Source organism: Hyla sarda, chromosome 1 (genome assembly GCF_029499605.1).
Source record: "Hyla sarda isolate aHylSar1 chromosome 1, aHylSar1.hap1, whole genome shotgun sequence".
Classification (NCBI taxonomy): Eukaryota; Metazoa; Chordata; class Amphibia; order Anura; family Hylidae; genus Hyla; species Hyla sarda.
Genome location: NC_079189.1, coordinates 607,780,153 through 607,805,464, shown reverse-complemented (window position 1 = coordinate 607,805,464; position 25,312 = coordinate 607,780,153). Strand labels below are relative to the sequence as shown.

The window sequence follows — 25,312 nt, the reverse complement described above, 5'->3', positions numbered from 1 at the left end:
TGGCGCGGGACCTAACGCTAACCTACCTGTGCGTAATAAGCAAAAACCAGGGGCCAGTGGGCAATTACAGCAGCACTAAGCCGACATGCAGCCTGCGCCCAGTTCCCTCCAGTGTGACTGAGCACACATACAATGGGAGGAGGGAGAGAGGCTACAAGCCCCACCCAAGTTGGCTGATATAGGTGCATGGCCTCACAGGTGCAACCTTAATGCTGCCTGGAAAATGTTCAAGGCGCATTAACATATGGAGTTTACACACCTCCAAGTATACATTTTTAAACAACAGCAAAAAACGTGGTCTCAAATGGCTGGAGGTGCTCAACCCCAAATGCAGTTGTGCATTTATACTGGGAGAGCAGATCCTGCCCTTGTAGTCTGTTGCTAGTTTTCCAAGCTCTTAGCTGCACGCCTTTGCACTTTCCTCCCTACTCTTATTCACAAGGATCAGGTTGGTTTCATTCCCTGTCGTCAGGGTGGCGATAACACGAGACGGGTGGTGGATCTTATTGATCTCATTAATAGGAGATCTGAACAAGCTTACTCCTCAGCCTAGATGCTGAAAAGGCTTTTGATAGGTTGGGATGGCCATTCATGTTCGCTACCCTGCAGAAATTTGGAATCTCTGGTAATTTTCTCACAGCACTGAGGGGGCTCTACTCCTCTCCCACTGTCTCTCTCAAGCTCCCTTCTACTTCCTCACCTCCCTTTACTCTCCCAAATGACACTCGGCAGGGATGCCCGTTGTCCCCCTTGATCTTTGTATAGAGCCGCTTGCAGCTCTGATCCGGGGAGACCCGGACATCTCGGGGATAACCCTTCATGATAGGGCTTTTAAGATTTGCCCTTTTGCAGATGATGTTTTGCTCACTCCTTCTAACCCTCTTCTGTCCTTGCCCTCTTTGTATCAGCTTCTACGTGAATATGGCCGGGTCTCTGGTTATAAGGTTAATCTTTCTAAGTCTAAAGCCATGCCCCTTAACTTCCCTTCCTCTCTAATATCCCAGTTGAAAGGTAACCACTCCTTCCGTTGGTCCCTTACGGCCATTAAATACCTGTGAGTGTCCCTCTCTTCTTCCTATTCTTCTTTGTACTCCACTAACTTCCCCTCCTTGTTTCAAGAGCTGCGTTCCTTGATGGAAAAATGGCGATCTCTCAATATATTTCCTTTTTTCGGCGCATTGCGGCGGTCAAAATGACTATCCTGCCCAAGCTACTCTACTTTTTCGAGACGTTACTGGTGCGAGTTCCTTTAGCTGCGCTACGTTCCCTTCAATCGGCTATTTTTCGATTTATTCGGGACACTAAAAGACATCGACTGCCCATGTTGGTAATGTTGGCGAGCCGTTCTTCTGGGGGGTTGGGAGTACCGGATGTAGCAAAGTATTATTGGGAGGTGCATTTGCGTCACCTAGCTGCATGGTCGACTTACCACGCCTATAGTAAATGGATGGAGTTGGAAAAACTTTGGCTAGCCCCTACTCACCCCAACTCTCTCCTATGGTCCTTACCCCTCCCCTTCCCTGCACTTCCTCTTCTGGGCCCTATGTCCTTCTCCCAATATGTTTTGACTTACTGCTCTGGGCCTCCATTCCCCATCCTACCCCTTGCAGTCTTTCCTATACCGCTCAGACTTCCCCCTGGGATGCACTTCTCACATGGTACGGGAGTGGGGCTCTCGAGGTTTGTTTTGTTGGGCTGACGTAGTGGACCCGCTCACGCGTACTCTTCTGCCATTTAATAGCTTGAGATCTCGTTGGGACCTCCCCGCCTCTGAACTGACTCACTATATACAGCTTCGGCACTTCCTGCTATCGCAGCGGGGCTCTCTGACTGTGTCACTCCCCTCAGGCTTTGAGAGGCTGTCTAGGGGTGGGCCACAGATGAGGGGACTCCTCTCGAGTATTTATTCCCTATTGCTCTCCCTTCGGGATACTCCTGCCCCAACTCACTGTTACATGGGACGCTGGGAAGAAGCCCTTAACATTCCTATTACACTCCCTCAGTGGCGGGTGATCTGGGATCGGGCCTCCCGGGCCTCTATCTGCACTGCTTATAAGGAAACACAATACAAGATGCTAATGGGCTGGTATCACATTCCAGTCCTACTAAATAAACTGAACCCTGATATTCCCCCTCAGTGTTGGAGATGTGGAGTGGGTCTGGGGGATATTTTCCATATATTTTGGTCTTCCCCGTTTATCACTCCATTTTGAGAGTTGGTTCAGCGACTGTTACAAAATGTCCTGGAGGTGGTGGTGCCTCTGGATCCACTGTTTTTTCTCTTGCATTTGTCTACTAGGGCTTTAGCCAAGAGACTGTTTAAGTTCTTTATGCATGTAGTTATAGCGGCCAAGACTCTGATAGCCAAACATTGGAAACAGACATCCCCCCATTTGAGGGTGAACTGATAGCTAGGATCCGGGAGATTTGCTCTTTGGAGTCTATTACCGCCTCCATGAACAACACTATTCCACAATTCCTTTCAGTGTGGGACCCTTGGGACAGATTCACCGATAGACAGCCTCCCTAAGCGGTGTGCTCCTTCTGGACCTCTCTTCTTCTTTTCCTTTCTCTTTTCCTTTTCTTTCTTAACCGTTCATGTGTTCTTCCTTGTCCTCCCTCTTCCCTGCTGGTTGTTGTTGTCGTCCCCCCTCCCCTTCCCCTTCCCTCTCCCTTATGCTGGAGGAACGGGCTCCAGTATTTTATGGGTTCTGTTCTCTTAGTATATATCAGCTTCGATATTGTGCATTGTACTGTTTGGTTACTACATTTTATTGTCCTGTAGGGGGTTTTGCCCCCCCCCCCCCCCCCCACAATTTTGCTACTTGATTGTATCTATTGTCGTTGAACCTTTTGTCAAAACAATAAAAATTTACAGTTTCTTTTTTTTTTTGTTTTTTTTTTTTAAAGTGTTCAAGGCGCATTACATATGGAGTTTACACACCTCCAAGTATAAAATTTAAAGCAACAACAAAAACGTGGTCTCAAATGGCTGGAGGTGCTCAACCCCAAATGCGGTTGTACAATTGTGCATTTATACTAGCTCCCCCAGTATAAATGCACAATTGTACAACTGCATTTGGGGTTGAGCACCTCCAGCCATTTGAGACCACGTTTTTGTTGTTTCTTAAAATGTTATACATGGAGGTGTGTAAACTCCATATGTAATGAGCCTTGAACACTTTCAAGGCAGCATTAAGGTGCACATGTGAGGCCAGCAACCTCATCAGCCAACTTAGGTGGGGCTTATAGTCTGCCTCCCTCCTCCTATTGTATGTGTGCTCAGCCACACAGGAGGGTACCTGGGGGGAGGCTGTGAGTCGGCCTAATGCTGCCATAATTGCCCACTGGCCCCTGTTTTGCTTATCACACACAGGTAGGTTTAGTGTTAGGTCCCGTGTAACTTGAGAAACCTTGGCGTTGGTGTGCGGGCTCTGGTGTGTCCTTCATACAAGGATATACTGGCTAATGTCTCAATTTTAACATCAGTGTTGAGGGTTAGCCAATGTCATTGTTTACATCTACCACAGTAGTGCACCTAAATTCCAATATTAGGCATGACATTTGACTAATTTATACACACAAAGCACTATGTACATATTAGCATTATCTATGCTAGACTGACTAAACATCACAGTATTTCATACTGATAACTTTATACAAAGGTACTATTACTCTTTGTACCTGGCTGGTAACTGTCCCTGAGTTGACCTTTGGGATTTACACAGCACCACCTCTGGAGAATCAGGAACCCTTGGAGCTTCTACAGCTTCAGCCGGCTCTCCTTCAGCAAACACAGGAGCTGGAATTATTTCAGAACTTGCTGGACTCATGATAGCTCGCATTTGTGCTGGAGACCGGATCCAAAGAATTTCGGTACAACAGTCCTTTGTGCACAAACAGTCGCTTCCTTTGTCGCCACAGACATTTCAACTCAAAATCACACTGAGCCGGGTGTAGACAGGTTGGTACCTTTTTCGCCAGAAGGTAGTCCAACAGATCCCCCATAACTCAACTCTCATCTTGGAGAGTTTTCCAGGTATACAGGTCTTCTTTAACCTTTCTGGATCTGGGCTCACCATCCATGAGGGCGGTCACAACATTCTGTTTCACAAACCATTGATAAAATGGGGGCATCTCCACATCTTCCCACACGTCTTTGAAGCAAAAATATGTCCATTTTATGATGCCAACATAAAGTAGACATATTGTGTTTGTGAAGAAAAATATACATTTTTTGGAATATCCATTTTCCTTACAATTAGAGAGCTTCAAAGTTAGAAAAATGCAAAATTTTCAACATTTTCATGAAATTTGGGGATTTTTCACCAAAAAAGGATGCAAGTAACGCCGAAAATTTACCACCAAAATAAAGTAGAATATGTCACGAAAAAACAATATCAGAATATTCGGTAAAAGCGTTTTCGCGTTATTAATTCGTAAAGTGACGGTGGTCAGATGTGCAAAAAAGGGCTCAGTCCTTAAGGTGAAAAAGGGCTGCGTCCTTAAGGGGTTAAATAGTAGTCATTTACAAATCCGTTTAACTTTCTGGCATCTGTTGATTTAAATAAAAAATACAGTAACCCCCCGACATGCGATGTCGGGGCCATCGCATTAACTGCTATCCGACAGCACAAAATGCTTAAGCTGCTGTCGGATAGCAGTTTAAGCATCCCTGTCAGGTTCACTTACCTATTCCCGCTGCTCCGGGTCCACTTCGCGATCCTCCGGCTTCTTCCGCATCTTCTCCAGGGTCCGGGCCTCACTTTCCGGCGTCGTTATTATATCGCTGCACACGCCGTCCCGGCGCCGCAACATAATAACGTCACCAGAAAGCGAGGTCCGGACACCGGAGAAGATGCGGAAGAAGCCGGAGGATCCCGAAGAAGACGCCGGAGCAGCGAGACAGCATCGGGAGCTCCTGGGACAGCATCGGGAGCGGTGAGGACGCGGTCCGGAGCGGTGGGGACAGGTGAGTATAACTTCCTATACTTTACATTGCACGGATCCCTCAACATACGATGGATTCCACAAACGATGGGTTGTTTGGAATGAATTACCATCGTATGTTGAGGGACCTAACGCTGTGTGCGGGCTTCCGTGTTCGCGGCCGCCCCCTCGTGATGTCACGCCCGCCCCCTCAGCCAAAGTCTATGGGAAGAGGGCGTGACCACACATCTGTTATTCTAGGCCTAATCCTTTCCACTGCCCTAATGACTGTAGATTGTCCGCCATCTTAGTATTGTGGAGATCAACTAGTGCCGAAACTTTTAGAGTACTGGCAGATAGACCTAACTCTTACCCCTTTAGAAGAAAATCCAAGATTTGGAAAGAAAACAGGATAAGAAAGTAAGAAGTTATCGTCACACCATAAAGAAAGCTTCTTCCAAACTGCAAACAGAAGAGACTTCATATAAGGGAGAGTGTTACCTCTTTATTACAGAACTTCTCGGCTACTAACATGGACATTTCAATCCCCAGGCTGTAAAGTGTAGGTTTTTGGATCTGATGTACCAAATCAGCTGTTACGCCCCCTCCCATTGACTTGCATTGAGGGGCGGGGGCGTGACATCATGAGGGGGCGGGACTATGTCATCATAAGCTCTCTGCGCCGGTTGCAGCATTCAGAACAGTTTGTTCCAAACGCTTAACAGCGAACGCTGGAGCTCGTCACGTCAAAGCCCTGCCCACTCTCAAGGTCACGCCCCGCCCCCTCAATGCAAGTCTATGTGAGGGGGCATGACAGCCGTCACATCACCTCCCATATCCCCTTAAAGGGGTACTCCGCCCCTGGCATCTTATCCCCTTATGTTAGATCGCCGCGGTCCCGCTGCTGGGGAGGCCCGGGATCGCCGCTGCGGCACCCCGCCATCATTACTGCACAGAGCGAGTTCACTCTGTGCGTAATGACGGTTGATACAGGGGACGGAACAGCGTGACATCATGGCTCCGCCCCTCATGACATCACGGCCCGTCCTCTTAATGCGACTGCCACGCCTCCTTCCCATAGACTTGTATTGACGGGGCGGGCCGTGACATCATGAGGGGCGGAGCCATGATGTAACGATGCTCCGGCCCCTGTATTGCCCGTCATTACGCGCAGAGCGATCTCGCTCTGCACAGTAATGATAGCGGGGTGCTGCAGCAGCGATCCCCGGGGTCCCCAGTAGCGGGACCCCGGCGATCTGACATCTTATCCCCTATCCTTTGGATAGGGGATAAGATGTCTAGGGGTAGAATACCCCTTTAAGGATGGACCCATTTTTTTACCTCTATGACCAGGCTCTTTTTTTAAAATTTGACGTTTATCTATTTAAATGGTAATAACTTTAGAACACTTTTTCTCAGCAAATCAATTCTGAGATTGTTTTTTCGTGACATTTTGTACTTTATATAACTGGTGCATTTTTGTTGACACATGCAGATTTTTTGTGAAAAACTCCAAATATTGTGAAAAACTGAAAAATTTCTGGCTATTTATATTTTTTATTTTTACGGTGTATAATGTGCGGTAAAAGTGATGTTATATTTATTCTGTGGGTCAGTATGATTATAGTGACACCCATTTTATATCGCTTTCTATGTTCTTTTTCCTTTTCTGAGCAAAATTCTTTTTCTGCCATTCCTTTTCCAACAGCCGTAACTTTTTTTATTTTTCGTCCGCCTTTTTTTAAATTTTTTGTGAGATGAGCTATACTTTTTATTGGTATCTATTTTGCGATATGTGCTACCTTTTGATCTTTTTTATTCCGCTATTTGTACCAATATTGGCAAATTTTTTTGTTGCTGACTTATTTTTTTACGGCGTTTACCGTGCGGGATAATTTACACGATAGTTTTATAGTACACGTAATTACGGACGTGGCAATACCTATTATGTATATGATTTGTGTTTTTGATCTTTTTTGATGATAACACAGGGCTTTTATTGGGAAAGGGGCTTTTTTTTTACACTTCATACTTTTATTGAAGAACTTTTTATTTTTTACTCATTTTACAGGTTATACTATGCTGCAATACATTTGTACTGCAGCACAGTATAACCTGATGAGCTGTACACACTACAGCCTCTGTCTGGATCTCACAGGCTTAAGTAGCAGGCAGAGAGGACATCATGATCTGACCTCCTGCTGCCATAGCAACCAACGACGACCCGCGATCATATCCGGTGCCCCCGCTGGTGAACAGGGGGAAAGCGCTCCCCCTGTCAATACCATAGATGCCGTGATCAGGACTGATCACGGCATCTACGGGGTTAATGCTGCTGGGACCGATGCGATCGCGGCTCTGGCAGCTGCAGCGGGACTACGGATGTGATTGACAGCCGGGTCCCACCACCGAACTCCTGCACTGCCCGCGGCAGTGCCGGAGATAGATAGGACGTATGCATACCTCCTTTAGCGGGAAGGTGATAGACTTGCATTGAGTGGGCGGGGCTATGAAGACACGAGCTCCCAGCGCCGGCTCCAGCGTTCGGAACAGTTTGTTCCAAATGCTGAGCAGCGGAGTACCCCTTTAAGGAGAAGAAGCCAACCTCACTTCGCCCATAGTGAAGATATGAGGACGTGGTGACCTGGTGGGGAAAGGATCATCCCGAGTACTCTGGGATCAGTGGCCGAGGAGGAGGGAAGACGTAAAATAGTTCTACCGACCAATCCTGGGTACCGACCAATCATGGTTGAGGGCGTCCACTGCTGTGGGATAGTTTCTGGGATTTAGAGAAAAAAAAACTTCGACTTTGTAATTCTTCCTTGTTGTAAAAAAGTCTATATGTTGGAGACTCCATTAACCTGAAGCCCTAGAGCCCTAATATCAATTCCCCGGGGCCAAGCTCCTGTCTACTTAGGAAATCGGTAGAAATGAGCGAACTTACAGTAAATTCGATTCGTCACGAACTTCTCGGCTCGGCAGTTGATGACTTATCCTGCGTAAATTAGTTCAGCTTTCAGGTGCTCCGGTGGCTGGAGACTCTTTCGTAGGAATTTATCCACCTTTTCCAGCCCACCGGAGCACCTGAAAGCTGAACTAATTTACGCAGGATAAGTCATCAACTGCCGAGCCGAGAAGTTTGTGACAAATCGAATTTACTGTAAGTTCGCTCATCTCTAGAAATCGGCCTTGAAGTTCCAAGCAGCCTATAAGTGACCTGCTGGAATTGATTTTACAGTTTGTTCTGCCCACAACAATATTCTCCCTAAGATGGTCTGTAGAGAACTGTGCCTGGGGCCTCCCCCTGTTGATGTATGAAGGCCACTGCTGAGGGGTTATCCGAGTGTATTAAAGGGGAACTCCAGTACATAACATCTTATCCCCTATCCAAAGAATAGGGGATAAGTGTCTGATTGTGGGGTTCCGGTCTGCTGGGACCCCTGGGATCTCCAACCTGAAGCCTTGGTGTTCTGAAGATTTGTGTCCAGAAGTCCGTCTCTTCTTTTGCTCGGAGCGACCATGGTCAACTCGCCCCCTCCATGCATCTCTATGGGAGAGTCGGGAATACTGCACTCGTGTATCTCTGGCTCTCCCAAAGAGATGCATAGAGGGGGCGTGTTGACCACAGCTTTGTGCTGTGGTCAACAGTCTCTTTGCACAAAGCAGAGATCACTCCAAGCATGAGGAGAGCTGGGACACCGAGCTGGAGACCGCGGGGGTCCCAGAAGTCAGACCCCTTGAGATCAGACACTTATCCCCTATTCTGTTGAGCTCTTGTGATCAGGATCCTCACTCCTCTTGTCTCCTCATAGATTGTAAGCTCTTGTGATCAGGATCCTCACACATACAGCTCAGCTACATGTACATTACACATATACAGCTCTACCGTGTACACATACAGCTCAGCTACATGTACATTACACATATACAGCTCTACTGTGTACACATACAGCTCAGCTACATGCACATTACACATATACAGCTCTACTGTGTACACATACAGCTCAGCTACATGCACATTACACATATACAGCTCTACTGTGTACACATACAGCTCAGCTACATGTACATTACACATATACAGCTCTACTGTGTACACATACAGCTTAGCTACATGTACATTACACATATACAGCTCTACTGTGTACACATACAGCTCAGCTACATGTACATTACACATATACAGCTCTACTGTGTACACATACAGCTCAGCTACATGTACATTACACATATACAGCTCTACTGTGTACACATACAGCTCAGCTACATGTACATTACACATATACAGCTCTACTGTGTACACATACAGCTCAGCTACATGTACATTACACATATACAGCTCTACTGTGTACACATACAGCTCAGCTACATGCACATTACACATATACAGCTCTACTGTGTACACATACAGCTCAGCTACATGTACATTACACATATACAGCTCTACTGTGTACACATACAGCTCAGCTACATGTACATTACACATATACAGCTCTACTGTGTACACATATAGCTCAGCTACATGTACATTACAAATATACAGCTCTACTGTGCACACATACAGCTCAGCTACATGCACATTACACATATAAAGCTCTACTGTGTACACATACAGCTCAGCTACATGCACATTACACATATACAGCTCTACTGTGTACACATACAGCTCAGCTACATGCACATTACACATATACAGCACTACTGTGTACACATACAGCTCAGCTACATGTACATTACACATACAGCTCTACTGTGTACACATACAGCTCAGCTACATGCACATTACACACAGCTCTGCTGCAGACATATATAACACACACACACATACACAGCTCAGCTACATGTACATTACACATATACAGCTCTACTGTGTACACATACAGCTCAGCTACATGTACATTACACATATACAGCTCTACTGTGTACACATACAGCTCAGCTACATGCACATTACACATATACAGCACTACTGTGTACACATACAGCTCAGCTACATGTACATTACACATATACAGCTCTACTGTGTACATATACAGCTCAGCTACATGCACATTACACATATACAGCTCTACTGTGTACACATACAGCTCAGCTACATGTACATTACACATATACAGCTCTACTGTGTACACATACAGCTCAGCTACATGCACATTACACATATACAGCTCTACTGTGTACACATACAGCTCAGCTACATGTACATTACACATATACAGCTCTACTTTGTACACATACAGCTCAGCTACATGCACATTACACATATACAGCTCTACTGTGTACACATACAGCTCAGCTACATGCACATTACACATACAGCTCTACTGTGTACACATACAGCTCAGCTACATGTACATTACACATATACAGCTCTACTGTGTACACATACAGCTCAGCTACATGTACATTACACATATACAGCTCTACTGTGTACACATACAGCTCAGCTACATGTACATTACACATATACAGCTCTACTTTGTACACATACAGCTCAGCTACATGCACATTACACATATACAGCTCTACTGTGTACACATACAGCTCAGCTACATGCACATTACACATATACAGCTCTACTGTGTACACATACAGCTCAGCTACATGCACATTACACATACAGCTCTACTGTGTACACATACAGCTCAGCTACATGCACATTACACATACAGCTCTACTGTGTACACATACAGCTCAGCTACATGTACATTACACATATACAGCTCTACTGTGTACACATACAGCTCAGCTACATGTACATTACACATATACAGCTCTACTGTGTACACATACAGCTCAGCTACATGTACATTACACATATACAGCTCTACTGTGTACACATACAGCTCAGCTACATGCACATTACACATATACAGCTCTACTGTGTACACATACAGCTCAGCTACATGCACATTACACATATACAGCTCTACTGTGTACACATACAGCTCAGCTACATGTACATTACACATATACAGCTCTACTGTGTACACATACAGCTCAGCTACATGTACATTACACATATACAGCTCTACTGTGTACACATACAGCTCAGCTACATGTACATTACACATATACAGCTCTACTGTGTACACATACAGCCCAGCTACATGCACATTACACATATACAGCTCTACTGTGTACACATACAGCTCAGCTACATGCACATTACACATATACAGCTCTACTGTGTACACATACAGCTCAGCTACATGCACATTACACATATACAGCTCTACTGTGTACACATACAGATCAGCTACATGCACATTACACATATACAGCTCTAATGTGTACACATACAGCTCAGCTACATGTACATTACACATATACAGCTCTACTGTGTACACATACAGCTCAGCTACATGCACATTACACATATACAGCTCTACTGTGTACACATACAGCTCAGCTACATGTACATTACACATATACAGCTCTACTGTGTACACATACAGCTCAGCTACATGTACATTACACATATACAGCTCTACTGTGTACACATACAGATCAGCTGCATGCACATTACACATATACAGCTCTACTGTGTACACATACAGCTCAGCTACATGCACATTACAAATATACAGCTCTACTGTGTACACATACAGCTCAGCTACATGCACATTACACATATACAGCACTACTGTGTACACATACAGCTCAGCTACATGTACATTACACATATACAGCTCTACTGTGTACACATACAGCTCAGCTACATGTACATTACACATATACAGCTCTACTGTGTACACATACAGCTCAGCTACATGTACATTACACATATACAGCTCTACTGTGTACACATACAGCTCAGCTACATGCACATTACACACAGCTCTGCTGCGTGTACATTACACAAATACAGCTCTACTTTGTACACATACAGCTCAGCTACATGTACATTACACATATACAGCACTACTGTGTACACATACAGCTCAGCTACATGCACATTACACATATACAGCTCTACTGTGTACACATACAGCTCAGCTACATGTACATTACACATATACAGCTCTACTGTGTACACATACAGCTCAGCTACATGTACACTACACATATACAGCTCTACTGTGTACACATACAGCTCAGCTACATGCACATTATACATATACAGCTCTACTGTGTACACATACAGCTCAGCTACATGCACATTACACATATACAGCTCTACTGTGTACACATACAGCTCAGCTACATGTACATTACACATATACAGCTCTACTGTGTACACATACAGCTCAGCTACATGCACATTACACATATACAGCTCAGCTACATGTACATTACACATATACAGCTCTACTATGTACACATACAGCTCAGCTACATGTACATTACACATATACAGCTCTACTGTGTACACATACAGCTCAGCTACATGTACATTACACATATACAGCTCTACTGTGTACACATACAGCTCAGCTACATGTACATTACACATATACAGCTCTACTGTGTACACATACAGCTCAGCTACATGCACATTACACATATACAGCTCTACTGTGTACACATACAGCTCAGCTACATGTACATTACACATATACAGCTCTACTGTGTACACATACAGCTCAGCTACATGCACATTACACATATACAGCTCTACTGTGTACACATACAGCTCAGCTACATGTACATTACACATATACAGCTCTACTGTGTACACATACAGCTCAGCTACATGTACATTACACATATACAGCTCTACTGTGTACACATACAGCTCAGCTACATGTACATTACACATATACAGCTCTACTGTGTACACATACAGCTCAGCTACATGTACATTACACATATACAGCTCTACTGTGTACACATACAGCTCAGCTACATGCACATTACACATATATAGCTCTACTGTGTACACATACAGCTCAGCTACATGCACATTACACACATACAGCTCTACTGTGTACACATACAGCTCAGCTACATGTACATTACACATATACAGCTCTACTGTGTACACATACAGCTCAGCTACATGTACATTACACATATACAGCTCTACTGTGTACACATACAGCTCAGCTACATGTACATTACACACATACAGCTCTACTGTGTACACATACAGCTCAGCTACATGTACATTACACATATACAGCTCTACTGTGTACACATACAGCTCAGCTACATGCACATTACACATATACAGCTCTACTGTGTACACATACAGCTCAGCTACATGTACATTACACACATACAGCTCTACTGACACACATACAGCTCAGCTACATGTACATTACACATATACAGCTCTACTGTGTACACATACAGCTCAGCTACATGTACATTACACATATACAGCTCTACTGTGTACACATACAGCTCAGCTACATGCACATTACACACAGCTCTGCTGCAGACATATATAACACACACATACACAGCTCTGCACCACGCACATCACACACACACAGCTCTGCTGCATACACATAACTTCAGCTCATCCAGCAGCGATCACAACCAGCACAGCAGAGTCCTGTATACACTGAGCAGATGAGCCTAGAGCAGCAGCCCCTGATCATGTGACTCCTCCCCTTCTCTTCAATGTGACTGATCACATGACTGTGACATCACTGCAGGTCCTGTAAGGACACACCTCCTGTAAATATATAGGTATAGAGACATATGTGGGGGAGATTTATCAAAACCTGGCCAGAGAAAACGTTGCCCATAGCAACCAATCAGATTGATTCTTTCATTTTTAACAAAACTTCTGCAAAATGAAAGAAGCAATCTGATTGGTCAACTTTTTTCCAGGAAAGGTTTTGATAAATCTCCACCAATGCATTGTGTAGATATATTTATATTCCTGCTCATATGAGGAGGCTTCATAGATGATATCTCGGCCTCTCATCACTTCTTATGGGGTTTTCTCATTGATCACAAGATCCAGAACTTTCTGTGTAATTGTCTCTTTCTTTCTCCATCTGTTGTTGTTTCTATTAGCAGCCGCCATTTCTCATCGTCTCCTCTTCTTCCCTTCAGGTTTCTCCAATCCAGGATACTCTGCTGATATCTTCTATATAAGAGAATTCTCCTGGATGACCCATCAACCATGGAGAGAGACAGGAACAAGATGGCCGACAGGATCATAAACCTCACCTTAGAGATACTCTTCCGGCTTACTGGAGAGGTGAGGGATTCTGGGAGTGATGTCACATGACCTCATTGTTATCTCTGTAATAACAGATGGATATGACTGGAGAGGTGAGGGATTCTGGGAGTGATGTCACATGACCTCATTCTTATCTATGTAATAACAGATGGATATGACTGGAGAGGTGAGGGATTCTGGGAGTGATGTCACATGACCTCATTCTTATCTATGTAATAAGAGATGGATATGACTGGAGAGGTGAGGGATTCTGGGAGTGATGTCACATGACCTCATTCTTATCTATGTAATAAGAGATGGATATGACTGGAGAGGTGAGGGATTCTGGGAATGTATGTAGTGATATTAATGTGTCTCTCCATACACAGGATTACACAGTAGTGAAGAAGTCCTCTAGTGGGCGCTGTCGGGCCCCTGTGTGTGAAGGATGGGGAAGAACCCGGAGCCCAATCCCGGGGCCCCCACCTCACCCCCTGATACATAAGGAAATGGAAGAACAGAAGATCCTAGAACTCATCAACAAGATGATGGAGCTGCTGACTGGAGAGGTGACCCTGCTGGGAATGCTGGGACATTATACAGTAATGGAGGGGTCTGGTGATGACTGGAGAGGTGACACTGCTGGGAATGCTGGGACATTATACAGTAATGGAGGGGTCTGGTGATGACTGGAGAGGTGACACTGCTGGGAATGCTGGGACATTATACAGTAATGGAGGGGTCTGGTGATGACTGGAGAGGTGACACTGCTGGGAATGCTGGGACATTATACAGTAATGGAGGGGTCTGGTGATGACTGGAGAGGTGACCCTGCTGGGACATTATACAGTAATGGAGGGGTCTGGTGATGACTGGAGAGGTGACCCTGCTGGGAATGCTGGGACATTATACAGTAATGGAGGGGTCTGGTGATGACTGGAGAGGTGACACTGCTGGGAATGCTGGGACATTATACAGTAATGGAGGGGTCTGGTGATGACTGGAGAGGTGACACTGCTGGGAATGCTGGGACATTATACAGTAATTGAGGGGTCTGGTGATGACTGGAGAGGTGACACTGCTGGGACATTATACAGTAATGGAGGGGTCTGGTGATGACTGGAGAGGTGACACTGCTGGGACATTATACAGTAATGGAGGGGTCTGGTGATGACTGGAGAGGTGACACTGCTGGGAATGCTGGGACATTATACAGTAATGGAGGGGTCTGGTGATGACTGGAGAGGTGACACTGCTGGGACATTATACAGTAATGGAGGGGTCTGGTGATGACTAGAGAGGTGACCCTGCTGGGACATTATACAGTAATGGAGGGGTCTGGTGATGACTGGAGAGGTGACCCTGCTGGGAATGCTGGGACATTATACAGTAATGGAGGGGTCTGGTGATGACTGGAGAGGTGACACTGCTGGGAATGCTGGGACATTATACAGTAATGGAGGGGTCTGGTGATGACTGGAGAGGTGACACTGCTGGGACATTATACAGTAATGGAGGGGTCTGGTGATGACTAGAGAGGTGACACTGCTGGGACATTATACAGTAATGGAGGAGTCTGGTGATGACTGGAGAGGTGACACTGCTGGGACATTATACAGTAATGGAGGGGTCTGGTGATGACTGGAGAGGTGACAATGCTGGGACATTATACAGTAATGGAGGGGTCTGGTGATGACTGGAGAGGTGACACTGCTGGGAATGCTGGGACATTATACAGTAATGGAGGGGTCTGGTGATGACTGGAGAGGTGACACTGCTGGGACATTATACAGTAATGGAGGGGTCTGGTGATGACTGGAGAGGTGACACTGCTGGGACATTATACAGTAATGGAGGGGTCTGGTGATGACTGGAGAGGTGACACTGCTGGGAATGCTGGGACATTATACAGTAATGGAGGGGTCTGGTGATGACTGGAGAGGTGACACTGCTGGGAATGCTGGGACATTATACAGTGATGGAGGGGTCTGGTGATGACTGGAGAGGTGACACTGCTGGGACATTATACAGTAATGGAGGGGTCTGGTGATGACTGGAGAGGTGACACTGCTGGGAATGCTGGGACATTATACAGTAATGGAGGGGTCTGGTGATGACTGGAGAGGTGACACTGCTGGGAATGCTGGGACATTATACAGTAACACCACTGGAGGGGTCGGGGTGATGACTGTATCATTGTGTGTCAGGTTCCTATAAGGTGTCAGGACGTGGCGGTCTATTTCTCCATGGAGGAGTGGGAGTATGTAGAAGGACACAAGGATCAGTACAAGGATCAGGTCATGATGGAGGATCAGCAGCCCCTCCCATCACCAGGTAAGAAGAGACATATATATATATAACATAGAACATAGTAACATAGAAATCTCCAGCAGGTGATGTATTCATTCCCTGTGTGTTCCCTACAGATGGAGTCATGTATAGAGATCCACCCGAGAGGTGTCCCCGTCCTCTGTATTCCCAGGACTGTCCAGAGGGAAATGTCCCAGAGAAGCATCAGGTAGATGAGGCTGATCCTATCCCACATCTCTATAGGGGGGTCCTGCAGTCATAGATGTGGGGATAGATTTTGGGGGTCTCTGTTGCTCCTCCTGTCTGCTGTATTGTAGTGAATTGTTCTATATGTCACATCAGGGGGGAGATCTGACTAATAATAAAGTGGAGGATGAAGAAGAGAGGATGAGGGGCCATCACCCGTGTATGAGGGAAGTGAAGGAGGAAATTCAAGGAGGTGTTACCCCAGGTATGCAATAATTCCAGGAGGTGTTACCCCAGGTATGTAATAATCCCAGGTGGTGTTACCCCAGGTATGTAAGAATTCCAGGAGGTGTTACCCCAGGTATGTAAGTATTCCAGGAGGTGTTACCCCAAGTATGTAAGAATTCCAGGAGGTGTTACCCCAGGTATGTAATAATTCCAGGAGGTGTTACTCCAGGTATGTAATAATTCCAGGAGGTGTTACCCCAGGTATGTAATAATTCCAGGAGGTGTTACCCCAGATATGTAATAATTCCAGGAGGTGTTACCCCAGATATGAAATAATTCCAGGAGGTGTTACCCCAGGTATGTAATAATTCCAGAAGGTGTTACCCCATGCATTTTTTGAGAATAATTACATTACTGGTTATATATATACTAGATTTATAGGGACAGAACATTGATCCAGAGATTTATTCTGATGCCATATTTGGAGTCGGGAAGGAATTTTTACCTCTACTACGAGGGTTTTTGCCTTCCTATGGATCAACTCAGTAGGGACTCAGTAGGGATATAGGTTGAACTTGATGGACTCTGTTCTTTTTTCAACCTCATGAACTATGTTACTATGCTACAGACTGCAGCCGGGACACAGACAAGCTCAGCTGGCAGCTCTGAATCTTCTATCTGTTTACAACTGCATGTGCAAAGAGAAGAAAGATCGAAGCTTAGATAGTAAAATTAATGAGGGCATGCAGTAAGGCAGAGTCAGGAGTATGCCCTGCTGTGTTGTGAGCACAGTGCTGGCTCCTGCCTGTCTGATTGACAGGTAGAGAGCAGTGCAGAGCTTGTCTGTGTCCCGGCTGCAGTCTGAGATTTAGGACTCCAGCATGAGTCTGAAATCGATAAAAAGGGCTTGCGGACTGCTCTTCTTCCCAATGTGTGGACACGGACCCACCGATGCACCAACCAATACTGTGATAGCATCAATCCGTCCGGTGCTCAGTGATAAGTAGGGACCCGTGAAAGCGGCGTAAGCTTCTCCCCCTCCCAACGCCTGTGTTTTTCCTCTACCGGGAGTACAAGTCCTAATCTGCATCTACACCGAGTGCCGTGAGTTCCTTCTACGTTCACATGTTTTGGGACTAAAGTCTTTACCGTGTAGATCCAATAATTATCTCTTCTTTAGAGTAACAAACCATTGTCCCACTTCATTTCAGATATGTCCAATAGGTGTCAGGAGAAAAGCTGAAAAGTCCCAGTCGTGTTTGATATTCTCGTGTCTGGAGACGCTGTGCAATGTAAACCCCTATGTCACGTTGGCCCGGTGCTTGTTGGTTCTGTATATAAGCGTTTGTATTGTGCCGCCTATGATCTGGCTCCACATATGACTTTAGCTAACAAAAAACAGCTTCTCAAACTGCATAAAAAACTGCAAAAAAAAATAAAAAATAGAAATGTTATAAATGTCACTAGTTTGTAGAAAACGAAAAAAAAAAATCTTTCTTCCTAACAGAAAATCCCAACTATGATGAAGATGTGATGTTATCGCTGAATTATGAAGATGAAGATACCATGCAGGGCTCCTCAGGAGAAGATCATACACCACAACCTGTACTACATCCAGGACATCACAGTACAGATCTATCATACAATCCGCCAGATCATCAGGAACCTTCTCCCGACCAATCACAAGTTGTTACCGCAAGTACAGACAAGAAAGAGGGGAAAAGGTATCAATGTAATGAATGTGGAAGATATTTTTCAAGATCATCAAATCTTTGTACTCACAGAAAAAGTCACACAGGAGAGAAGCCGTATTCATGCTCGGAATGTGGGAAATGTTTTGTACGCAAAACACAGCTTGTTAGACACGAGAGGATTCACACTGGAGAGAAGCCGTATTCCTGCTCAGAATGCGGGAGATGTTTTACGTGTAAATCAAATCTTATTAGGCATAATAGAATTCACACAGGAGAGAAGCCACATTCATGCCCAGAATGTTGGAAATGTTTTATAAGTAAACCAGATCTTGTTATACATGAGAGAATTCACACAGGAGAGAAGCCATATTCATGTTCAGAATGTGGGAAATGTTTTAAAGATCATTCAAATTTTGTTAAACATAAAAGATATCACACAGGAGATAATTCATATTCAAGCTTTGATTGTGGGAAATGTTTTACAGGTAAAAAAGATCGTTATGCATGATAGAAGCCTCACAGGAGAGAAGCCGTATTCATGTTCAGAATGTGAGAGATATTTTTTTTTTTTATCTCAACTTGTTAAACATGAGAGATTTTTTTACAGGAGAGAAGCAGCATGCATGCTTAAATTGTGGAAAAATTTTATATGATCTTGTAACACGTGACAGAAGTTACACAGGAGAGAAGCCATGTTCATGTTCAGAATGTGGAAAATGGTTTAAAGATCATTAAAATTTTGTTAAACATAAAAGACATCACACAGGCGAATAGTCATATTCAAGCTTTGAATGTGGGAAATGTTTTACAAGTAAAAAGATTGTTATGCATGATAGAAGCCTCACAGGAGAGAAGTCGTATTCATGTTCAGAATGTTTTTTATTTATTTATTTTTAATAATAGCTTGTTAAACGTGAGAGAATTTATTCAGGAGAGAAGTCACATTCATGCTTAAATTGTGGGAAATGTTTTACAAATAAATCAGATCTTGTTACACAGGAGAGAAGCCATGTTTGTGTTCAGAATGTAGGAAATGGTTTAGAAATAAATCACATCTTGTTAGACATGAGGATTCACACAGGAGAGAAGCCTTCATTATGCTCAGAATGTGGAAAATGTTTTATAAATAAATCAGATCTTGTCACACATGAGAGAAATTACACAGTAGAGAAGCCATGTTCATGTTCAGAATGTGTGAAAAGGTTTAGAGATCAATCACATCTTGTTAGACATGAGAGAATTCACAACAGGACAGAAGCCTTATTAATGTTCAGAATGTGGGAAATGTTTTCCAAGTAAATCAGATCTTGCTAGACATGAGAGAAGTCACATGAGACAAAGAGAGTCTCAGCAGTAAAACCTTCCAGCGAGATGCTGAAGTTGAAAGGATTCTAAGGGACAAAACAAATAATAACCCAGTCCAATGAGCATAATGTGACCATCTCCTGATTCGGTCCTGATTGTCCCTGATAGAAATGAAATGTGATTGTAAGTCCTTTAGAACAGTAGACATGAGGGTCTCCTCTGGGGGGTTTACTGGATATCTATGCGGCCTCTTGAAGTTGTTAATATCTCAGAGCTCACAGAGTTTTCTTTGTTGACTTGATTCTTCTTCCCTAATTCTCTCCTCATATTGTTCTTCTTCCTAATCTCCAGTAATCTCACTGACCCCCCTATCTATTCCTACAATACGATCACATAGAGCAAATAGGGCAATTGCCCAGGGCAAAATCACAGAACTAATTATAATGCTTAAAGTGTGAACAAAACACTATAACCGAAAGAACACTATAAGATGTACCTTTTATTAATGATTCTTTATAAATGTCCACAGAACGGACCACAATACAAAACACTTGTGATATAACAACTGAGAGTGTGATAAACAAAGAAATCCCTGTATATCTTTTTACAGATATATGAAACAACAATATGGAAATGCCCTCAAAAATGCCCACTAGTGACGTATCCTTGACGACGGCGCACAGGGACTTTCATGCGCATGAACGTCCCTGTGCGTCGTCGTCAAGGCAACGTCACTAGTCCGGGGCCGGAGCGGAGAAGAGGGCCTCCCGGTGAAAATGTATAAGTTGCCCTTGTATAAGACAGACATTCACCACATTATGGGTGTCAGATCTGAGCATTCCTAGATGAACAGTTTCCTGGAAAATGGATTGGTCGTCGTGGTCCAGTTGAATGGCCCCAAGGTCTCCCGATCTGACCCCCTTAGACTTTTATCTTTGGGGTCATCTGAAAGCAATTGTCTATGCTGTGAAGATACGAGATGTGCAGCACCTGAAACCATGGATACTGGAAGCCTGTGCTAGCATTTCTCCTGCGGTGTATATAGCAGTGTATACGGATACTGGAATCCTGTGCTAGCATTTCTCCTGCGGTGTATATAGTAGTATATAGCAGTGTATACGGATACTGGAAGCCTGTGCTAGCATTTCTCCTGCGGTGTATATAGTAGTATATAGCAGTGTATACGGATACTGGAAGCCTGTGCTAGCATTTCTCCTGTGGTGTATATAGTAGTATATAGCAGTGTATACGGATACTGCAAGCCTGTGCTAGCATTTCTCCTGCGGTGTATATAGTAGTATATAGCAGTGTATACGGATACTGGAAGCCTGTGCTAGCATTTCTCCTGCGGTGTATATAGTAGTATATAGCAGTGTATACAGATACTGGAAGCCTGTGCTAGCATTTCTCCTGCGGTGTATATAGTAGTATATATGCAGTGTATATGGATACTGGAAGCCTGTGCTAGCATTTCTCCTGCAGTGTATATAGTAGTATATAGCAGTGTATACGGATACTGGAAGCCTGTGCTAGCATTTCTCATGCGGTGTATATAGTAGTATATAGCAGTGTATACGGATACTGGAAGCCTGTGCTAGCATTTCTCCTGCGGTGTATATAGTAGTATATAGCAGTGTATACGGATATTGGAAGCCTGTGCTAGCATTTCTCCTGCGGTGTATATAGTAGTATATAGCAGTGTATACGGATACTGGAAGCCTGTGCTAGCATTTCTCCTGCGGTGTATATAGTAGTATATAGCAGTATATAGAGAAGAGGGTTGCATTGACAATCCAACACAATGGGCAGCACATTGAACACATTTTATCAGTGGTCAGAAACTTGTAAATAACTCATGAAAGAATAAAGTTACGTTAAAACCAAGAACATCATTGTTTTTCTTGTGAAACTCCCAATAAGTTTGATGTGTCACATGACCCTCTTCCTATTGAAAAAACAAAAGTTGGATTCAAAATGGCCGACTTCAAAATGGCCCCCATGGTCACCACCCATCTTGAAAAGTCCCCCCCCCCCCTGAAAGGTATAACTTTATAATCTACTCAGTACCCCTGGTACTGGTTCTCTGTCTTTTCTGTACCCCTGGTACTAGGTTCAATTTGGCTTAAGGCTTGTACTGGCCAGGAGAGCGTCTTATCAGGTGTGGAAAAAATACATGCACACAAGATGCCGTCTAAGTACGCTCTGTTTTACTATTTGCCAACGTTCATATATATATACCATGTTGCTTAATAGTTACAAGTCAGCAGAACACAAGAACAGGATGTACGTGCACAACAGTTAGGAATCAGCAGTTGAGAAAACGAGAAGTACGGTACGAGCCTTGCGGTTACAAAAGGCAGAATTAAGATATACATCATACAAGATTACAGAATTATGATACACATCATACAAGATTACAGATCTGTATTATTCTATCAAGACTCTTGTACCCTTCAATCCCCTCTTAAAACCAGTTGTCACTTTAGACAACTTGGTTTTTCTTGTATTCTATTTTCTTTTGAAAAGTCTTTATGTAGGCAGTATATGTAGGCAGTATAGCCTTCTGCTGAGTGATGGTGAAGTAGAGGGACTTGGGTGTCTGATGAGGTGGAGAGGAGGATTTTAGTATCTGCAGCAGGTCTTGGCTTGCATCGTTTCATACATAAGAAAAGAAGTTTTATTGACACATATACTATGAGGGCAATGACAGTAATGTGTATTATGAGCTGCAGAACGCCCCCTATCCATCCTCCTACGCCCTTGAGCCAGGTAGCGGGATTCAATATTGAAAAGGTATCCCCCCACCACTTATCCCTGTTGATTTCATTGTCTTTGGCATATTTGTCCCTCAATTTTTGTATGTTCTCAAGCTGGTGGTGCATCTGAATTGTTCCTGAAGTGTCTATGTAATGGCAACAAGTAGGACCTATGATTTGACACATCCCTCCTTGAGCTGCTGTGAGATAGTCCAAGACTATTGCATGTTGGTTAGTCACTATCATCAGTTGATTTTGCACGGACACAGAGGTATTAGTAATTTCTAAAATGTCATATATTTGGTCATCGAGGTAGTTAGTGGCTTCGACTAACTTATCCCATATTTGCATCACCATTGGATATATAAAAATGGTGCTAAAAAGCTTGTTGGTTATTCCCATTTGTACAACATGTGGCCTACCGTTTTCCCTTTCTTTGTTATCTGCTGCTCTTCGGTATAACATATGTTTAGGAGCTGCTCTCATGTCAATGTCGTCGTTGGATATGACAAAGGTGGAGGGGGTAAGTCTAGCTAGGGTGCATGTGCCTTTGACCCCTACCGGCAACCACTTGTAGGCTTCCCTACCACATACCCAATAGATGTCTCGTGGGAGCTCCCAGAAAGAGGAATGTTGATTGATAAGTTTATTAACTATGTCAATGAGTCTAGAGGCATTTGTTAAGTAACACCAGGAAGGTATCTGCCCTAATCTACCGCAGTAGCCCACATCTGGGTTATTACATATTGGATCAGTAAGTTGGTATTCTGACGTGTTATTGCATGGTTGGTGTCCTGTTATATTATAGCAGTCTACGTCTTGAGTAGCCTGAGTAATGAGGGTGTTATTTGGCCACCTTGGTTCATGTAAGTACCTTTCTATCTGGCTGGGTTTAAGAAGATCAGCACTTGCGGATGTCCCGTCAAAACTAACTTTTATTCCTTCTGTGGGGATCACTCCTAGGTCTAGTATATGTGTGACCACTCGAGTTACCCAGGAACCCCCTTTGAAGACCAACATTTGGTGTGGTCCTGGGCCTGGGCTGCTTAAGTTTCCCTGCCACCATGGCTGCCCCACCCATCCTACTATAGGAATACCCACTGAGGTGTTTCAGTTCTTTGCATATGGTGTCTCGTTGTCAGCAAGCATGTCAAAACAGTCTCCCTGAAATAATACATATGAGGGCACAGGGATAGCAAAGTAGGGCATGCTTTGGGCAGACACAGGGGCATGGGTGCATATCCAACAATCCTTCGCAGTGAGGTTTTGTGCTAACATTATATGGTGTTTCATGAACTTATTGTTTGGGTGTCTCTCTAATTCATTCTGTAGAGTCACCGTGGGGTGTATCAAAGTCAATAAAGTCATTAATGCAAACATCAGGAGACTTAGTTTCTTCAACCATCTGCCAGAACAAGGCCAGGGCATCAGCGGGTACATCTTTCGGTAGGCTTTCAAGGTCAGGGCTGTCTGCCCCCGTTATTACCTCCTTTGGGTGATGTTGAACGAGTTTGATCCGAGAGGCGTGGATCCAAGAAGGGCTGTCTTCCGTGAGAACCGCCGTCCTCGTCACGGCAACAACTGTGGTTGGGGGTCCAAAGGTGAAGTCTCCGGGCTTCTTTCCTTTCGACAGAGTTTTAACCAGGACAGTGTCGCCTTCCTGGAACTGGTGTGTTGGTTCCTGTGGGAGAGAAGGAGAATTACAGACAACATTTTGTTCTACTTTATCAAGGGTTTGGATGAGGTCTGTGACATATTGTTCCCTTATCTGGTTGAGGTCCCCTTCTTCTGTTATAAGTGGTTGTTGGGCCCATGGAGTCGGGAAAGGCCTACCCATGAGAATCTCAAAAAGGGGAGAGTTTTAAAGTCTTATGGGGGGGTCATTCTAATTTCTGAGAGTATGATGGGAAGGACTGGTTTCCACTTCTCAAAGGTGCTCCCTGTGGCCTACTCCGTGGAAATGAGCAATAAAACTGTGGCACTGTGTTGGGGTATGCATGGTGTCCCCTCTTTGCAGATCAATCCTGTTACAGGATTTTTCTGCAATACTGGATAACACCAATCATAGTCCTCTTGTTTGGGAACAGAGGACTGAAGAGAGAGAAGAAGTTGTGTGTCTACGAGTGAAGGAGGTGTAAGAACTGGTAACATCAGTGAGACAGGTAGGTTGTTGTGTAGCAGCCAGTTTGGGGGTGTGGTCTTCTAGAGCATTGCCCTTTGAAATGTGATCAGTCCCACGTGTGTGTGTGTCCTGCATTGAATGAAGACTATTTGTGATGGTAGGGTAAGTGCATGTAAATGGTGACAGGTTTCTTAGCATAACTGGCATGGTAAACATTGTCATTGGGGCGGGTGCATGACCCATCTACAAAGACTTCTGGAGCATCAGGTATGGGCACTGAAGAGAGGTCGGGTCTGGGTGAGGCGTCAGTGTGGATGACTTGCAAGCAGTCATGTATGTCCGGCATCACATCATCATGAATTTTCAGGCCAACTAGTGCGCAGGGCCAGATGTAGGGGAGGCATACACCATTTTCAAGGATGGATTACTGAGGAGAATTGCCTCATATCCAGAGAGCCGTTGTGTTTACATGTGTTGTGTATGTAGGCCTTTAAGGAGAGAGATAACATCATGAGAAGTGTACAAGGTAGTGTCATGTCCTAAAGTGAGGGTGGTAGCTTGTTCAACAATCATAGCACAGGCAGCAAGAGCTCGCAGACATGCCGGCATCCCCTGTACGGAGACGGGCATCACCTTTGAGAAAAAGGGCACAAGGACGTAG

The 25,312-nt window shown here is 44.4% G+C and overlaps 1 protein-coding gene across 1 annotated transcript in view; it reads left to right on the top strand.

The window, feature by feature from the left end:
• Window positions 1-20,950, top strand: part of LOC130299357 (zinc finger protein 615-like) — a 68,651-nt gene extending 47,701 nt beyond the window's left edge. Inside the window, exons 11-16 of the mRNA XM_056551446.1 lie at window positions 1,120-1,327; window positions 14,452-14,619; window positions 16,258-16,384; window positions 16,477-16,568; window positions 16,703-16,811; window positions 18,282-20,950. Of these exons, the coding sequence (XP_056407421.1) occupies window positions 1,120-1,327; window positions 14,452-14,619; window positions 16,258-16,384; window positions 16,477-16,568; window positions 16,703-16,811; window positions 18,282-18,976 (1,399 nt within the window). The 3' untranslated portion in view covers window positions 18,977-20,950. The remainder of the gene's footprint in view (window positions 1-1,119; window positions 1,328-14,451; window positions 14,620-16,257; window positions 16,385-16,476; window positions 16,569-16,702; window positions 16,812-18,281) is intronic.
• Window positions 20,951-25,312: the final 4,362 nt, after the last annotated feature.